Source organism: Piliocolobus tephrosceles, chromosome 19 (genome assembly GCF_002776525.5).
Source record: "Piliocolobus tephrosceles isolate RC106 chromosome 19, ASM277652v3, whole genome shotgun sequence".
Taxonomy (NCBI): domain Eukaryota; kingdom Metazoa; phylum Chordata; class Mammalia; order Primates; family Cercopithecidae; genus Piliocolobus; species Piliocolobus tephrosceles.
The window spans coordinates 2902568-2917250 of NC_045452.1; the positions used below are offsets into that span (position 1 = coordinate 2902568).

Here is a 14683-nt window from a genome sequence, read left to right on the forward strand (position 1 = left end):
GAGTCTCGCTCTGTCGCCCAGGCTGGAGCGCAGTGGCCGGATCTCAGCTCACTGCAAGCTCCGCCTCCCGGGTTTATGCCATTCTCCTGCCTCAGCCTCCCGAGTAGCTGGGACTACAGGCGCCTGTCACCTCGCCCAGCTAGTTTTTTGTATTTTTTAGTAGAGACGGCATTTCACCATGTTAGCCAGGATGGTCTCGATCTCCTGACCTCGTGGTGTGCCCATCTCGGCCTCCCAAAGTGCAGGGATTACAGGCTTGAGCCACGCGCCCGGCCTGGACTTACTTCTTTTGATTCCTACTGATGTTTAACAAATTACTCCAGAACCTAGCAGCTTAAAACAACCTTTTCCTTATGCTCATGGATTCTGTAGGTTAGGAATTTGGGCAGAGCCCAGTGAGGTTGACATCTTTTTGCTCTGTGATATCTGGGCCCTCAGATGGGGACTCAATGACTAAAACTGGAAGCATGGCTCAGACACCTGCTAGGATGGCTCCAAACCAGGATTGCTGAGCCAAGCACCTGCAGAGTCTCTCCATTGCATGTGGCTTCCTTACAACATGACTGCTCAGGCTTCCAGCATGAATATTGCAGTCACCTGGGCAGCCACTGCATGGCTCTCCCGACCAGCTTTAGAGTACCTCAGCAGCCTGTAGCCACAAGGGAGGGGACAAGACCCCACCATGCATTGTGAGAGGGTCAAAGAAATCTCAGGCTGTGGGAATTTTGTTACTTTATTGAGGCATAATGTCTACACAATTCACTGGGTGGTCCAATTCAATGAGATTTAACAAATGTATAAAGATGCAACCACCATCCCACCACGATAGAGAACAATTCCATTACCCACAAAAAGTTTCCTCACCAGGACCATGACTTTTTTTTAATTAAAGTTTCTCTTTTGAGATAATTATAGAGTCACATTTAGTTGTAAGAAGTAATATAGAAAGATCACTTATAGGCCGGGCACGGTGGCTCACGCCTGTAATCCCAGCACTTTGGGAGGCTGAGACGGGCGGATCACGAGGTCAGGCGATCGAGACCATCCTGGCTAACATGGTGAAACCCCGTCTCTACTAAAAATACAAGAAAAAAATTAGCTGGGCCTGGTGGCGGACGCCTGTAGTCCCAGCTACTCGGGAGGCTGAGGCAGGAGAATGGCCTGAACCCAGGAGGCGGAGCTTGTAGTGAGCGGAGATTGCGCCACTGCACTCCAGCCTGGGTGAAAGAGCCAGACTGTCTCAAGAAAAAAGAAAGATCACTTATATACTTTGTCCAGCTTCCCCAAATGGTAACATCCTGTAGTATAATATCACAGTCAGGATGGGAGGCTGAGGCAGGCGGATCGCTTGAGCCCAGGAGTTTGAGACCAGCCTGGGCAACATGGCAAAACCCTGTCTCTACAAAAACTACAAAACTTAGCCAGGTGTGGTGGTGCACACCTATGGTCCCAGCTACTCGGGAGGCTGAGATGGGAGAATCACCTGAGTCCGGTAAGTCGAGGCTGCAGTGAGCTGTGAGCGCACGACTGCATTCCAGCCTGGGCAACGGTGTGAGACTATCTCTAAAGAAAGTCTCCTCTCTAAATTTATAAATCATGTGATTTTTCATTTGGCACTCTAAAGGTTAGAAATCGCTGTGAAAGTTCTGCCAGAAACTGAATATGTCTATTCCATTTATGCATTCAGAAACTGCCAAAATAACCCATGGGTATTGCTCAAAAAAAAAAAGATACAGAACATTTCCATCACTGTAAGGATCTCTCTATTGCCCTTTTTCTAGCCACACCCACTTCTCTGCTGCCTGGTAACCACTAGCAAGCTCCATTTCTGTAATTTCATTTCAACAATATTATGAAAATGGAAATGGAATTATACAGTATGTAGCCTTTTGGGATTGGCTTTTTTTTCACTCTGCATAGTTCTTGGAGATTCATCTACATTTACATTTGCTTGTATCAATGGATCATTCCTTTTTTCGTCCATCAGCATTGTGCAGTTTTCAGTGTATAAATTCTTTGTGTTTTGTTAGATTTATACCTACATAAAAACATAAACAATTTTTTTATTTCTGCATACTAGCCATAAATATATGGAGACCAAAATTTAAAATACAGTATCATTTGCAGTCACTCAAAAAAATGCATAGTCTGCTGTTGTTGGGTAGAGTGTTTTAGAAATGTCACTTACATGGTGAGAGTTGATGGTGGTGTTGAGTTCTGTTTCCTTGCTGCGTTTCTGGCTAGTAATACTTTCAACTCTTCAGAAAGGGGCATTGAAGACCCCAACTGTGATTATAGATTTGTTTGTTTCTCCTTTCAGTTCTATCACTTTTTACTTTATGTATTTATAGCTGTCTTGTGCACACACATTTAGGATTGTTGTGTCCTTTTGGTGGATTGACCCTTTTATTCACTTAGTGTCCCACTCTGTCTCTGGTAATTTGTTTTGCTCTGAAGTATGATTTATCTGATATTAATATTGCCACTCCTGCTTTCCTTTGATTAATGTTTGCATGATACATCTTTTCACATTCTTTAGTTTCATTCTGCCTATATTGTTACATTTGTAGTGAAGTTTTTAAAACAGCATATAGTTGGGTCATATTTTTAAATCATGTTTTTTAAAGCCATTCTCTATCTTTCAGTTGATAAACTTAGTTCACTTACATTTATTTTAATTATTGACATGTTAGGGCTTAAGTCTGACATTTTATTTTCTGTTTCCTGGTCTCTGTTTTTTTTAATTCTGTTTTCTTTCTTTTTCTTTTTCTTTTTTATTTATTTATTTATTTAATTTTTGAGATGGAGTTTCACTCTTGTCACCCAGGCTGGAGTGCAATGGCGTGATCTTGGCTCACTGCAGCCTCCGCCTCCCAGGTTCAACTGATTCTCCTGCCTCAGCCTCCCGAGTAGCTGGAATTACAGAAGCCCACCACCACGCTCGGCTAATTTTTTGTATTTTTAGTAGAGATGGGGTTTCACCTTGTTGGGCAGGCTGGCCTCGAACTCCTGACCTCAGGTGATCCGCCCACCTCAGTCTCCCAAAGTGCTGGGATTACAGGTGTGAGCCACTGCGCCCAGCCTGTTTTATTTCTTTTTCTTTCCTCTAGTGTTTGTGAGTATATCTCCTTGTATAGATTTTTTAGTGGTTGTTTCAGGTGATTACGTTACATATCCATAACTCAACACAGTCTACTGGTATCATCATTTTACCAGTTGAGTCATACGTAGAAATCTTACCTTCTTTTTTTTTTTTTTTTCTGAGATGGAGTCTCACTTTGTCACCTAGACTGGTGTGCAGTGTGCAGTGGCACAGTATCAGCTTACTACAACCTCCACCTCTTGGGTTCAAACAGTACTCCTGCCTCAGCCTCCCAACTAGCTGGGCCCCCAGGTGTGCGCCACCATGCCCCAGCTAGTTTTTGTATTGTAGTAGAGATGGGTTTCACTATGTTGGCCAGGTTCATCTCAAACTCCTGACCTCAGGTGATCCACTTGCCTCAGCCTCCCAAAGTGTGGAATTACAGGCATGAGCCACCATGCCCGGCCTTCTCTTAATGTCCTTTACTCTGCCCCATTTATAATATAATTTTCTTAAATATTTCCTCCACATATACAGTGTTATAATATTTGCTTTAGTAATCAAGCATAATTACAAACTCAAAAGGATAAGGAAAACCTATTGTCTTTACCTCATTTTTGCTTATTGTGTTTGTTTCTTCCTTTCCAGTGTTCCAAGGTTTCTTTTCCATTTTGTTTCTATTTAACAGTCTCCTTTAATCGTTCCTTTGGGGGAGAGCTGCTGGAGATAAATTCCCTTAGTTTTCCATCTTTGAGAATTTCTTGATTTTTTTTTTTTTTGTTTTATATTCCTAAAAGATACTTTTATTGGATGTAGAATTCTGGGTTAATACTTATTTTCTTTCAGCATTTGGAAAATACTGTGCTACTGACTCTGGCTGCCATGGTTTCTCATGAGAAATCCTCTGTCATTCATGCTTCTTCCCTGTCATTAAAGTCTTATTTTTCTTTGGTTGTTTTTGAGATATTTTGGTTTTGTTTGAGTGTTCAGAAGTTTAATTAGGATGTTAGGACGTGTCTTGGTGTGGGTTTGTATCTATCCTATTTGTTTCTTTTTTTTCAGTCTTGCCCTGTCGCCCAGGCTGGAGTGCTGTGGCATGATCTCACCTCACTGTAACCTCCACTTCCCATTACCCAGCTTCTTGAATCTGCGGGTTTATGTCTTTTTTTTTTTTTTTTTTTTTTTGAGGCAGAGTCTCACTCTGTCGCCCAGGCTGGAGGACCTGCAACCTCCGCCTCCTGAGTAGTTGGGATTATAGGCATGTGCCACCATGCCTGGCTACTTTTTTTAGTAGAGATGAGGTTTTTCCATGTTGGCCAGGCTGGTCTCAAACTCCTGGCCTCAAGCAATCTGCCCGCCCCGGCCTCCCAAACTGTTGGGATTACAGGCGTGAACCACCACACCTAGCCAACAGGTTTATGTCTTTTGCCAAATTTTCAGCCATTATTTCTTCAAGTGTGTTTTCGGTGCGCCCTCTTTCTCCTCCTTCAGGGCACTGATGACGTGTTAGCTCTTTTGTTGTAGCCCCACAAGTCCCAGAGGTTCTAGTTTTTTTGGTCTATTTTTCTCTGTTGTTCAGACTGGGTAATTTCTGCCTTTCTGCTAGATCACTCATTCTTCCCTCTGTCCCCTTCATTCTGCTCTGCAACCTATTTGCTGAGTTAATATTCCAGTTGTATTTTTCAGTTGTAAACTTTTATATATATGTACCTATTCTTTCTTTCTTAAACTTTGTTTAGAACACTTGTCTCTTCTTTAGATCTCTTATTTCTTGCTGAGGCTTCCCGGCTTTCATTTGTTTCAATCGTTTGTCATTGCTCGTTGAAGCATTTTTATGATGGCTGCTTAAAATCTTGGGCAAATAATTCTAACAACTCTGTCATCTTGGTGTTGGCATAGGTAGGTTGTCTTTTTTCATTCATTTTGAGATCATCCTAGTTCTTGGTATGATGAGTGATTTTCAAATGAAACCAGGAGATTTTTGTATTATGTGATGAGATTTCATGTCTTCTTTAAGTGTTCTGTTTTAGTTGGCTTTCTCTGACACAGCTCTGGCAAGGAGAGTGAGTGATGCCAGGTAGAGGTAAAAGTTCAAGTTCCCCATGATGTCTATCACCTGGGCCAGTGAAGGTCCAGGCTTCCCACTTGGCTGCCTCTGATACCCTCCTAGCAGGGAGGGGAGGAATTTCTCATTACTGGAAGGTGGGGGTGGAAGTCTAGGTTCTCTCACCATTGGTTCTCCCACCCAGAGGTGGCGTATGGACTTGTGACCAACCAGCATGGGTGGCAGTCTCAGTTCCCTCCTTGGCCTCTCTGACACCACCAGACAGAAGGGTTTGGGTGCCTTGCTACAGCTTTGCAAGGATGGGAGCCTAGGCTCCCACTGGGCCTTTGCCGGGGTGGATATGGATGTTCTTGGTGGTATTAGCTAGAGTAGATGGGCTATTGCCTAAAAGCTTTCTGTCTTGGAAGGCTGCTCCTTCCCAGTCCTTTGACTAGACAGAGCAGCTTTTGTGGGTTTTTTTTTGTTTTGTTTTATTTTTTTGTCTGCACCTGTTGGTGTTTCTAGGTTGCTGGCTCTTCAGCTCCAAGTCTGGCATGTATGAGCCAGAAGGAAAACTCAACACCGTGTTGTTCCTCATGTCCCAGAGTCCCTAACTGCTCTGCCTTCACCTCTACCTTTCAGAGTCTTACTTTGTTTTTTTTTTTGTTGTTGTATGTTTTTGAGGCAGAGTCTCACTCCATTGCCCAGGCTGGATTGCAGTGGCACAATCTTGGCTCACTGCTACCTCCACCTCCTGGGTTCAGGCAGTTCTCCTCCTCAGCCTCCCAAGTAGCTAGGATTACAGGCATGTGCCACCACACCCGGCTAATTTTTGTGGTTTAAGTAGAGACGGGGTTTTACCATGTTCGCCAGGCTGGTCTTTTAACTCCTGACCTCATGTGATCCGCCTGCCTCTGTCTCCCAAAGTGCTGGGATTACAGGCCTGAGCCACTGCGCCCAGCCTTACTTTGTTTGATCTATGATGTCGAAGGATTTTCTATATATTTAATGAATGTATGGGGAAAAATATATCTACTCCATCTTCTGAGAAGCAGGAGTCTCGGGACCGTGGATTTCTAAACCTACCACGTTATTCCATGCCTTCGTTTTGAAGATTAAATGAGGTTGTGCCTGTAACATTAGAGTAGTTCCTAAGGCATGGTAGAATATAAGAAATGTTAGCTCTCGGCCGGGCGTGGTGGCTCAAGCCTGTAATCCCAGCACTTTGGGAGGCCGAGATGGGCGGATCACGAGGTCAGGAGATTGAGACCATCCTGGCTAACACGGTGAAACCCCATCTCTACTAAAAATACAAAAAATTAGCCGGGCGAGGTGGCCGGCGCCTGTGGTCCCAGCTACTCAGGAGGCTGAGGCAGGAGAATGGCGTGAACCCGGGAGGTGGAGGTTGCAGTGAGCTGAGATCCAGCCACTGCACTCCAGCCTGGGCGACAGAGCAAGACTCCGTCTCAAAAAAAAAAAAAAAAACAAAAACAAAAAGAAATGTTAGCTCTCATCCTTCCTGATGTGGAAGCTGGCACAGAGTGGGTGTGAGCTTACCTTAGATCCCATAGTGCTGTGTTCATCCAGCTAGGGTGGATGAACACAGTTTTGCCTGGAGCAGGTGCTTAGGAACCCCCTACTCTTTCTGCTCACAGTGTCTGGAGAGCTGGGAGCCAGAAGGGGTCGCAGTCATCTCTTGCCTCCATGCTTCTCTTCCGTAGGAACAGGCTGCGCTCGGGGCACTGGTGTGTGACCATGTTCTCTCTCAGGGGTCTGGGCCTACTGACTTCTGCCAAATTGGAACCTTCTCGGGCTGTGGGGATAAATTCCTGGTGCATTTGCCCCACCTTTTGTTCTCTTTGTCCCTGTATCAGGAGATAGTGGAGCAAACCATGCGGAGGAGGCAGCGGCGAGAGTGGGAGGCCCGGAGGTGAGTCTGTGCTTCCAGCTGCTCCCAGCACCAGGAACCCACTTGCCTGGTGCTCTGTGGTGCCACCCATACCTCTGACGTTCTGTCTCAGGATAATTCATTCAGTTTAGAACCTTTGGGCAGTGGTTCTGAGAGTGAATCTGTGGCCGCTGCACTGGAGAAGAGCTCCAGGCTGTTCCCCGGTCCTGTGAGTGACAGGACAGCCCTAAGGTCTCCCAGCTACATGCCATCCATTAGAGACCATGGCCTCGGCTCTTTATTTTTATTGAGTTTTTCCAGTGTAGATAATTTGATTTACAAATTATTTATAAGAAATGCTCTAAAATGAAAATACTGAAAAGGTTATTCTAGCTTCAAGTGAGCATGCAGCAGTGCTCTTGAGGTGGGTCCTGGGGGAAGCCCTTGCTGGATTTGTCATGGAAAGTTTCCCAGGCCATCCAGCTGATATTCCACCCATTTCAGCTGAGGGCATGCACTCCTGCCACTGCCACAGGAGGAAAGCTGCCCCCTCGGATATGGACAATGTAGGACAGGTGTGGTGGCTCACGCCTGTATTCCCAACACTTCAGGAGGCCTAGGCAGGAGAACCCAGGAGAGTTCGAGGCTGCAGTGAACTATGAGTGTGCCACTGCACTCTAGCCTGGGTGACAGAGCGAGACCTTGTCTCTACAAACAAACCAAAAAAGGATAATAGAAAACCATTTCAGGAAGCATAAGGAAAGATAAGTGAAAATAATCCATAATCACACTTTCTAATTCAAAGAGATTCTGGATTTGGATTTCTATTCCTGGGTTATACATACTTGTGCATATTTCACATGATATACATCTGATTTTGCATCTTTCTACTTAATATAGCCATTTAAAATAGTTCTGAACAGGCTTTCTAAACAGCATAGGACTTAATTGGCAATTTCCCTTTTTGAAATGTAGGTTACTTCCAGTATTTTGCCATTATAATTAAGGCTTCAATGAATTACTTTGTGCACACAGCAAGTTTTGTCTTGCTTTTTCGTTTGAATTGTAATTATGGGACAATTTCTCTGAATTGGAATTCTGGAATTATACCACTTTACATCATACATTGCCACTGGCAGTTTGTGTTAATTTCCCAATGTTACACATATGCATTCTGCTAGAGTCAATAAGTGGCCAGGTGTGGTGGCTCATGCCTATAATCCCAATACTTTGGGAAGTCAAGGTGGGGGGATTGCTTGAGCCCAGGAGTTTGATACCGACCTGGACAACATAGTGAGACTTTGTCTCTATTAAAAAAAATTTTTTTTTAAATTAGCTGGGTGTAGTGGCACATGCCTGTAACCCCATCTACTTAGGAACTTAGGAGGCTGAGTTAGGAGGAACACTTGAGCCCAGGATGTCGGGGCTGCAGTGAGCTGTGATCACACCGCTGCAATTCAGCCTGGGAGACAGAGCGAGAATCTGTCTCAATGAAAAAGAAAAAACTAAGTCAATATGTAAAAACAAATAGTACCATGATTTAATTTGCATTTCATTGAATACTGTCAAGTTTAGCATTTTTCCAAAATATTTGGCTTCCTGTACTGCTACTTCCTGTTGAAGACCTGCATTTTGTGTCATTACAGAAGAGACATCCTCTTCGACTACGAACAGTATGAATATCATGGGACATCAGTAAGTACTAATAGGTGGAACTTACTATAAAGTTCTGACTCCAGGGGTCAGTGTCCTCAAATGTGAAGAAGAAACACAGATTTTAGAGCCATAAAAGCCTGGTTTGAATCTGAGCTCCATGTCTTCCCCCTGTGTGACCTTGGGCAGCTGTTGCAAGCTCTCTGAGCCTTAAACGCCTCCTCTTCTATAAAGAGAATAATCCTCATTTCAGAGGTAATTATTAAGATGAATGTTTGCACCCAATAGGTGATCAAAGAAGAGCAGCGTTTATTTTTGCTTATCATCAAAAATACAGAATGAGTTTGTACTAGTCTCTGTGCAAGAAGATAAAATGCTATAGACTTATGGCTGGGCGCGGTGGCTCAAGCCTGTAATCCCAGCACTTTGGGAGGCTGAGACGGGCGGATCACGAGGTCAGGAGATCGAGACCATCCTGGCTAACACTGTAAAACCCCGTCTCTACTAAAAAATACAAAAAACTAGCCGGGCGAGGTGGCGGGCGCCTGTAGTCCCAGCTACTCCGGAGGCTGAGGCAGGAGAATGGCGTAAACCTGGGAGGCGGAGCTTGCAGTGAGCTGAGATCTGGCCACTGCACTCCAGCCTGGGCGACAGAGCGAGACTCTGTCTCAAAAAAAAAAAAAAAAAAAAAAAAATGCTATAGACTTATAACAGTACATCAGTGTGTGTCTTTTATAAAACAGAATTTAGTGTGGAAAACCTACTATGTTGATAGTGTTGAGCAGAGCTCAAGGCCTTAAGGAGCCCTGAAAAATCAGTTTCAATAAAACATCCTGTATTTAGTGTTAGAATTTAATGCTGGGACTTTGAACTCTAACACTATTTCCAGTGTCCCTTTTATTGTCAAGGTTCCATTGTCCTTTGAAGGATCATCCTTTGCTGTCTCTGCTCAGTCCATGCACATGGAAAATTCTAAGCAGTTGGTGGGGAGGGTGTTGATGCTCGCTTAGAGAAAATACCTCCTTCCAGATATATGGGGCCAATTCCCTTGGAAATTCTCTCCCTGGAGGAAGCCCACATCTCACGACAAAGGGGATCTTAGGGTCTTCTGGTCAGACATCAGTCTTCCTCGAGGTCTTACCAAATAGAGACCCTCTGCTTATGGGAGTTAAATGCTCTGATGTGGACAGCCCTGTTGGAAAGACCCTCCTCACGAGAGGTCCTGAGGCCCCTCCCTCTTTAATATTCAAATAATTGGACCCAGGGCTCTGCCTCACCTAGCCTTCCTGGGAATGTGTTTGAGGACACCAGCCAAGCAGGAGGAGTGTGCGGATGCACAGCCAGGCAAACGATGGGATCTTCTGGCCTTCAGGATTCAGTGCCTGCCTCAGGCATCACTGAGGAACCCAGGGAGATGCAAAGAGGCCCCAGCCAGTGCTACACCTGAGCTGCCCCTACCAAGTGAATTCTACCGTTGTTGCTACAGGATAAAATACACAGACAGTAATGATTTTAGCTAGCAAAGGAGTTACTTTCAGTCCTCTTCTTCTCAGTTTAGCGTGTACTCATCCCACATGTTGGGCTGGAATCCACCCACATTCCCTGGCCAGGCAGACCCTCCATCCGCAGGCGTTTGCCAGGGCCCTTCTGGCTCAGGTCCAGCCTGGCTTCATGGCCCAGCCTCAGCACATGCCTCTCCCATAAGCCTTAGACTTCTCTGCTTCCTTGCAGTCAGCCATGGTGATGTTTGAGCTGGCATGGATGCTGTCTAAGGACCTGAATGACATGCTGTGGTACGTAGCCCCTGCGGTAGCTGTTTGGGAGTGTTTGTTGCCTTGGTCAGTACCATATAAGCAGCTCTGTCCCCCCACAGGGAGGGTGCTTCCTCTGTCCCCACCAGGAGTGTCAGACACAGCCCCTTTCTGGGAATGTGTGTGATTCTGGTCTTTCTCCTAACTGTGAAGCTCTGGGAGCTTCACACAAACATGGGACTTGGAATGTCGGAGAATGCAGAGGAAGAGGATACAGTACAGCTTCACCCTCCCCACTCCTGCTGCTCAGCCTGTGCTCAGTAAATTCAAGTGACAGGAGGAGTGTGAGGTTTGAAGGAGGCAGCCTTTGCAGTGGCTCACATCCTAATGCTACATCCATATAATCCCAGTACTTTGGGAGGTCAAGACAGGAGCATCACTTGAGTGCAGGAGTTTGAGACTAGCCTGGGCAATGAAGTTTGAGACTACCCTGTCTCAAAAAAAAAAAAAAAAAAACTGTCCGGGCATGATGGCTTACCCCTCTAATCCCAACACTTTGGAAGGTCGAGGCAGGCGGATCACCTGAGGTCAGGAATTCCAGACCAGCCTGGCCAATATGGTAAAACCCTGTCTCTACCAAAAATAGAAAGAAAAAAAAAATTAGCCAGGCGTGGTGGTGGATGCCCATAATCCCAGCTACTCAGGTGGCTGAGGTAGGAGAATCACTTGAATCCGGAAAGCAGAAGTTGTAGTGAGCCAAGACTGGGCCATTACACTCCAGCCTGGGCAACAAGAATGAAACTGTCTCAAAAATTAGCCGAGTGTGGTAGTGTGTACCTGTAGTCCAAGCTGCTCAGGAGGCTGAGGCAGGAAGATTGCCTGAACCCAGAAGTTCAAACCTGCAATGAGCTACAATTGTGTCACTGTAGTCCAGCCTGGGTGACAAAGTGAGATGCTGTCTCTAAAAAAGGAGGCAGGTCTTGCTAGGCATCCTTGCAACCCCAGCACATGGTGGCAAAATTTGATGTAGGAAGAACCATCCCTCCTCTGAGTCCACTGTGCGGGCTGCACCTGGCATGACTGAGCACAGTGGGGCCCAGTCACTCTTGCCGTGGGCTGGTCGTCATGCTGGGGAAGCCAGGCCTTGCCTGGGTCTCACAGGTAAAAGATGAGCCTGAAGACAAGAGCCTTGAAGCTCACCAGAGGCCTAAACACTGCTACTCTACATCCTGCTACTTTAAGCTGCAGGATGAGTAGATGTGAACACAACTAGGGTCCCCTGTGCTGGGGGCAGGTGACATGAAGGACTCAGAGAGATGAAGTCATACCAGGGTCACCAACAACTCAGCATAGGCCTCTGCCATGGTCCTACATCAACTCCACTCTGAGTGTTGCGGTCAGCAGCGCAGGACAAGAGCAGAGCATGGCTTGGGAGTGGGCAGGAGTGCTGACTCCTGTTAACAGCTGCCATGGCTGCCCTGGGAGATTTTCCTCCTCTGAGCACTTAAAGCTCCCACAGTGGCAGACACTGCACTGCAAGGCCCCAGTTACCCTTCTAACCTCTCCACCTCAAGGAGAGAGGCCACCCGACTGAGGCAAGCCAGGGTCTGGCCCCACTGGCAGGACATTCCCCAGAGTGCTGAGCTTGGGCCCATTCCATCATCTCACTCCATCCCCCAGGCCTCATGGAGTCCAGGTGGGCTATAGGCCGTCTCCACTGCCTTCTCTTCCTCCAGGTGGGCCATCGTTGGACTAACGGACCAGTGGGTGCAAGACAAGATCACTCAGTAAGGACATACTCCCTTGCCTTGCAGGGTCAGCCCTGTGCTGTGGCCAGGTGCACAGCCTGCCCATAGCCACTAAGTTTTTAGCAGGGTCTCTGTAGGGTCCTATTGAGAAGTGAGGACTGGTCCTCCTCCTTGGGCCCAGGCATTTGTCACTGAGGAAGGGCAAAGTACCAGCCAAGTGACCATGGCCTTGTGTGGCCTCTTCATCTTGCAGGTAGAACCAGCCTCCCCATTTCTCTCCCAGTGCCCTGCTTGTGCTGGGTGCTATGGGCAGGGCCAGGCTTAGAGGCAGGTGCTGAGGTGTGGCCCTTGCAGTAGGTCGGGGTTGGGGGAAGACACAGGAGCAGATTGGGGGTGGGATGAGAGCCCCTAGTGAAGACCCTGAGTATCTTGCCAAGGATAGGGGTTTGACCCCAAAGGTAAGGGGAAGGCTCCAGAGGATTTTAAGGGGTCTGGTGTGAAGCAGAACACCTTTTTGCCCTCAGTGGTGGGCTCCCCATCTGATAGACTGACAGTGAGCTGCAAGATTGCCTCAGAATGCAGATGCTGTGGGATGAAGTGGGGGTTGGCTTCTTTCATCCCCGCTAATGCATGAAGTGGGCCATCCTTCTCTAGTGGCCATCAGGCAGAACCTCTTAGGGATTGGCATGAACCTAGACCCCAACATGCTGGCCCTCTCCTAGGGGACCCATGTAGATGTCCCCAAGCTGTCACCTGGCACAGCCCTAGGCACAGTCTCCAGTTGGGCACTGGTCTCCTCATGCAGTTTGAATAGGCCCCATGCCACTATTTCCTGCCTCCCCAGCCCTGCCCCTGTCTGGGTCCTGCAATGAGGCCCACAAGGCAGGAGAAGCCCAAGTTTCAGGCCTGGGGCTGCTGCCTGGACAGGTCACCTTGGCACAGCCCACTGCCCTGTTGGGCCTCAGTCCCTTCCTGTGTTCAGAGTAGCATGGAATCTGTGCACAGATAATGTAGGGGCTAGAAACACCATGGTGCATGCACTGATAGGCACTGTTCCTGGTCTGTAGCAGTCTCTCAGGTGAAGCCCCACGGTCACTGTCCTGGTTGGTGGCCCTTTGGAACGTAGAGTGGCGTCTTCCTGCTCTCGTTGTGCTCAGTGGCACTTGCTGTACAGGATTTGTACCTGAAACTGTCCCTATAAACTTTACAAAATTAATGAGGGCAGGGAGAAGGGAGAAATGAAAATGCTCCCTTCTCCTTACTCAGTGCCCTGCAATCATCAAACTCTTCCTCTGCTACAAACTCTGCTATCAGTGTAACAGGTCTGTTACTGCACAGCGGACATATGGACCTCCTGGTCCTATAACACATTTTGGAGGCCGAGTGCGGCGGCTCACCCCTGTAATCCCAGCACTTTGGGAGGCAGAGGTGAGTGGATCACCTGAGGTCAGGAGTTTGAGACTAGACTGGCCAACATGCTGAAACACCGTCTCTACTAAAAATAGAAAAATTAGCTGGGCATGATGGCACACACCTGTACTGTAGTCCCAGCTACTCAGGAGGGTGAGGCAGAAGAATCGCTTGAACCCAGTAGGTGGAGGCTGCAGTGAGCCGAAATCGTGCCACTGCACTCCAGCCTGGGCAACAGAACAAGACTCCGTCTCAAAAAAAACCAAACCAAAACAAAAAATTTTTGAGAGCCTACCTGAAGCCCCTTATGGGTATTTGCCTGTGGCTAGGTGCCCCTTCACTGTTCGGTGGGCAGGACCCAGAGACAGCCCAAGGGGCCACTGGGCTCCATTGAAATATGGGCTATCGCTGGTGCCCTGCCTGTTGACGGGGCAGTATCAACCTTTGGTGCATAAACTGCTCGCAGCAAAGACAGTTTCTGGTTTTGAAAGGCATTTTAGGAAAGTTTTCTGCATGCAACCGGCACCCCCTTTCTCTTCTGATTTGCTGGACTCCTTGGAGATCTTGTGGCCTCCTCAGAATCTTGTGGCGTATTATAACCCTTTCTTAATTGGAAATGACCCAGACACCCAACAAGCATCTAAAATAATTTTAGGATTTTAAGCTACATAGAAAGTTTGCCTACAAGCTTTCATAACAATTTACATTTCCTGCATTTTTAAGTTTGCCTAGATTACTTATGAAAATTGAGATACTAGACAAAACTAGTCATCATTTCAAATTATTGTTAACCTTTTTCTTTTTTTGAAATGGGGTCTGTCTCACAGGCTGGAGTGCGTTGGCATAAACATAACTCACTGCAGCCTTGACCTCCTAGGATCAAGCAATCCTACCACCTTTGTCTGCCATGTAGCTGGGACTACAGGCGTGTGTCACGATGCCTGCTAATTTTTTAAATTTTTTTGTAGCTGGGGTCTTACTTTGTTGCCGAGGCTGGTCTCAAACTCCTAGGCTCAAGCCGTCCTCCCTCCTCAGCTTTCCAAAGTGTTGGGATGACATGTGAGTTGCCATGCCTGGCCTTCTTAATCATTTTTATAGCCTATGACC

General features: G+C 46.8%; 1 protein-coding gene across 2 annotated transcripts in view; it reads left to right on the forward strand.

Annotated features, from left to right (window-relative positions):
* The window catches only part of CDC45 (cell division cycle 45), a 42575-nt gene that overhangs the window by 8585 nt on the left and 19307 nt on the right, over positions 1-14683 (forward strand). For both annotated transcript variants that reach the window (XR_002726478.1, XM_023192577.2), the window contains exons 6-9: positions 7001-7056; positions 8661-8709; positions 10399-10460; positions 12155-12205. Coding sequence is in view for 1 of the 2 variants with exons in the window: in XM_023192577.2 (XP_023048345.1) it covers positions 7001-7056; positions 8661-8709; positions 10399-10460; positions 12155-12205 (218 nt within the window). In the remaining variant the exon portion in view is untranslated. The remainder of the gene's footprint in view (positions 1-7000; positions 7057-8660; positions 8710-10398; positions 10461-12154; positions 12206-14683) is intronic.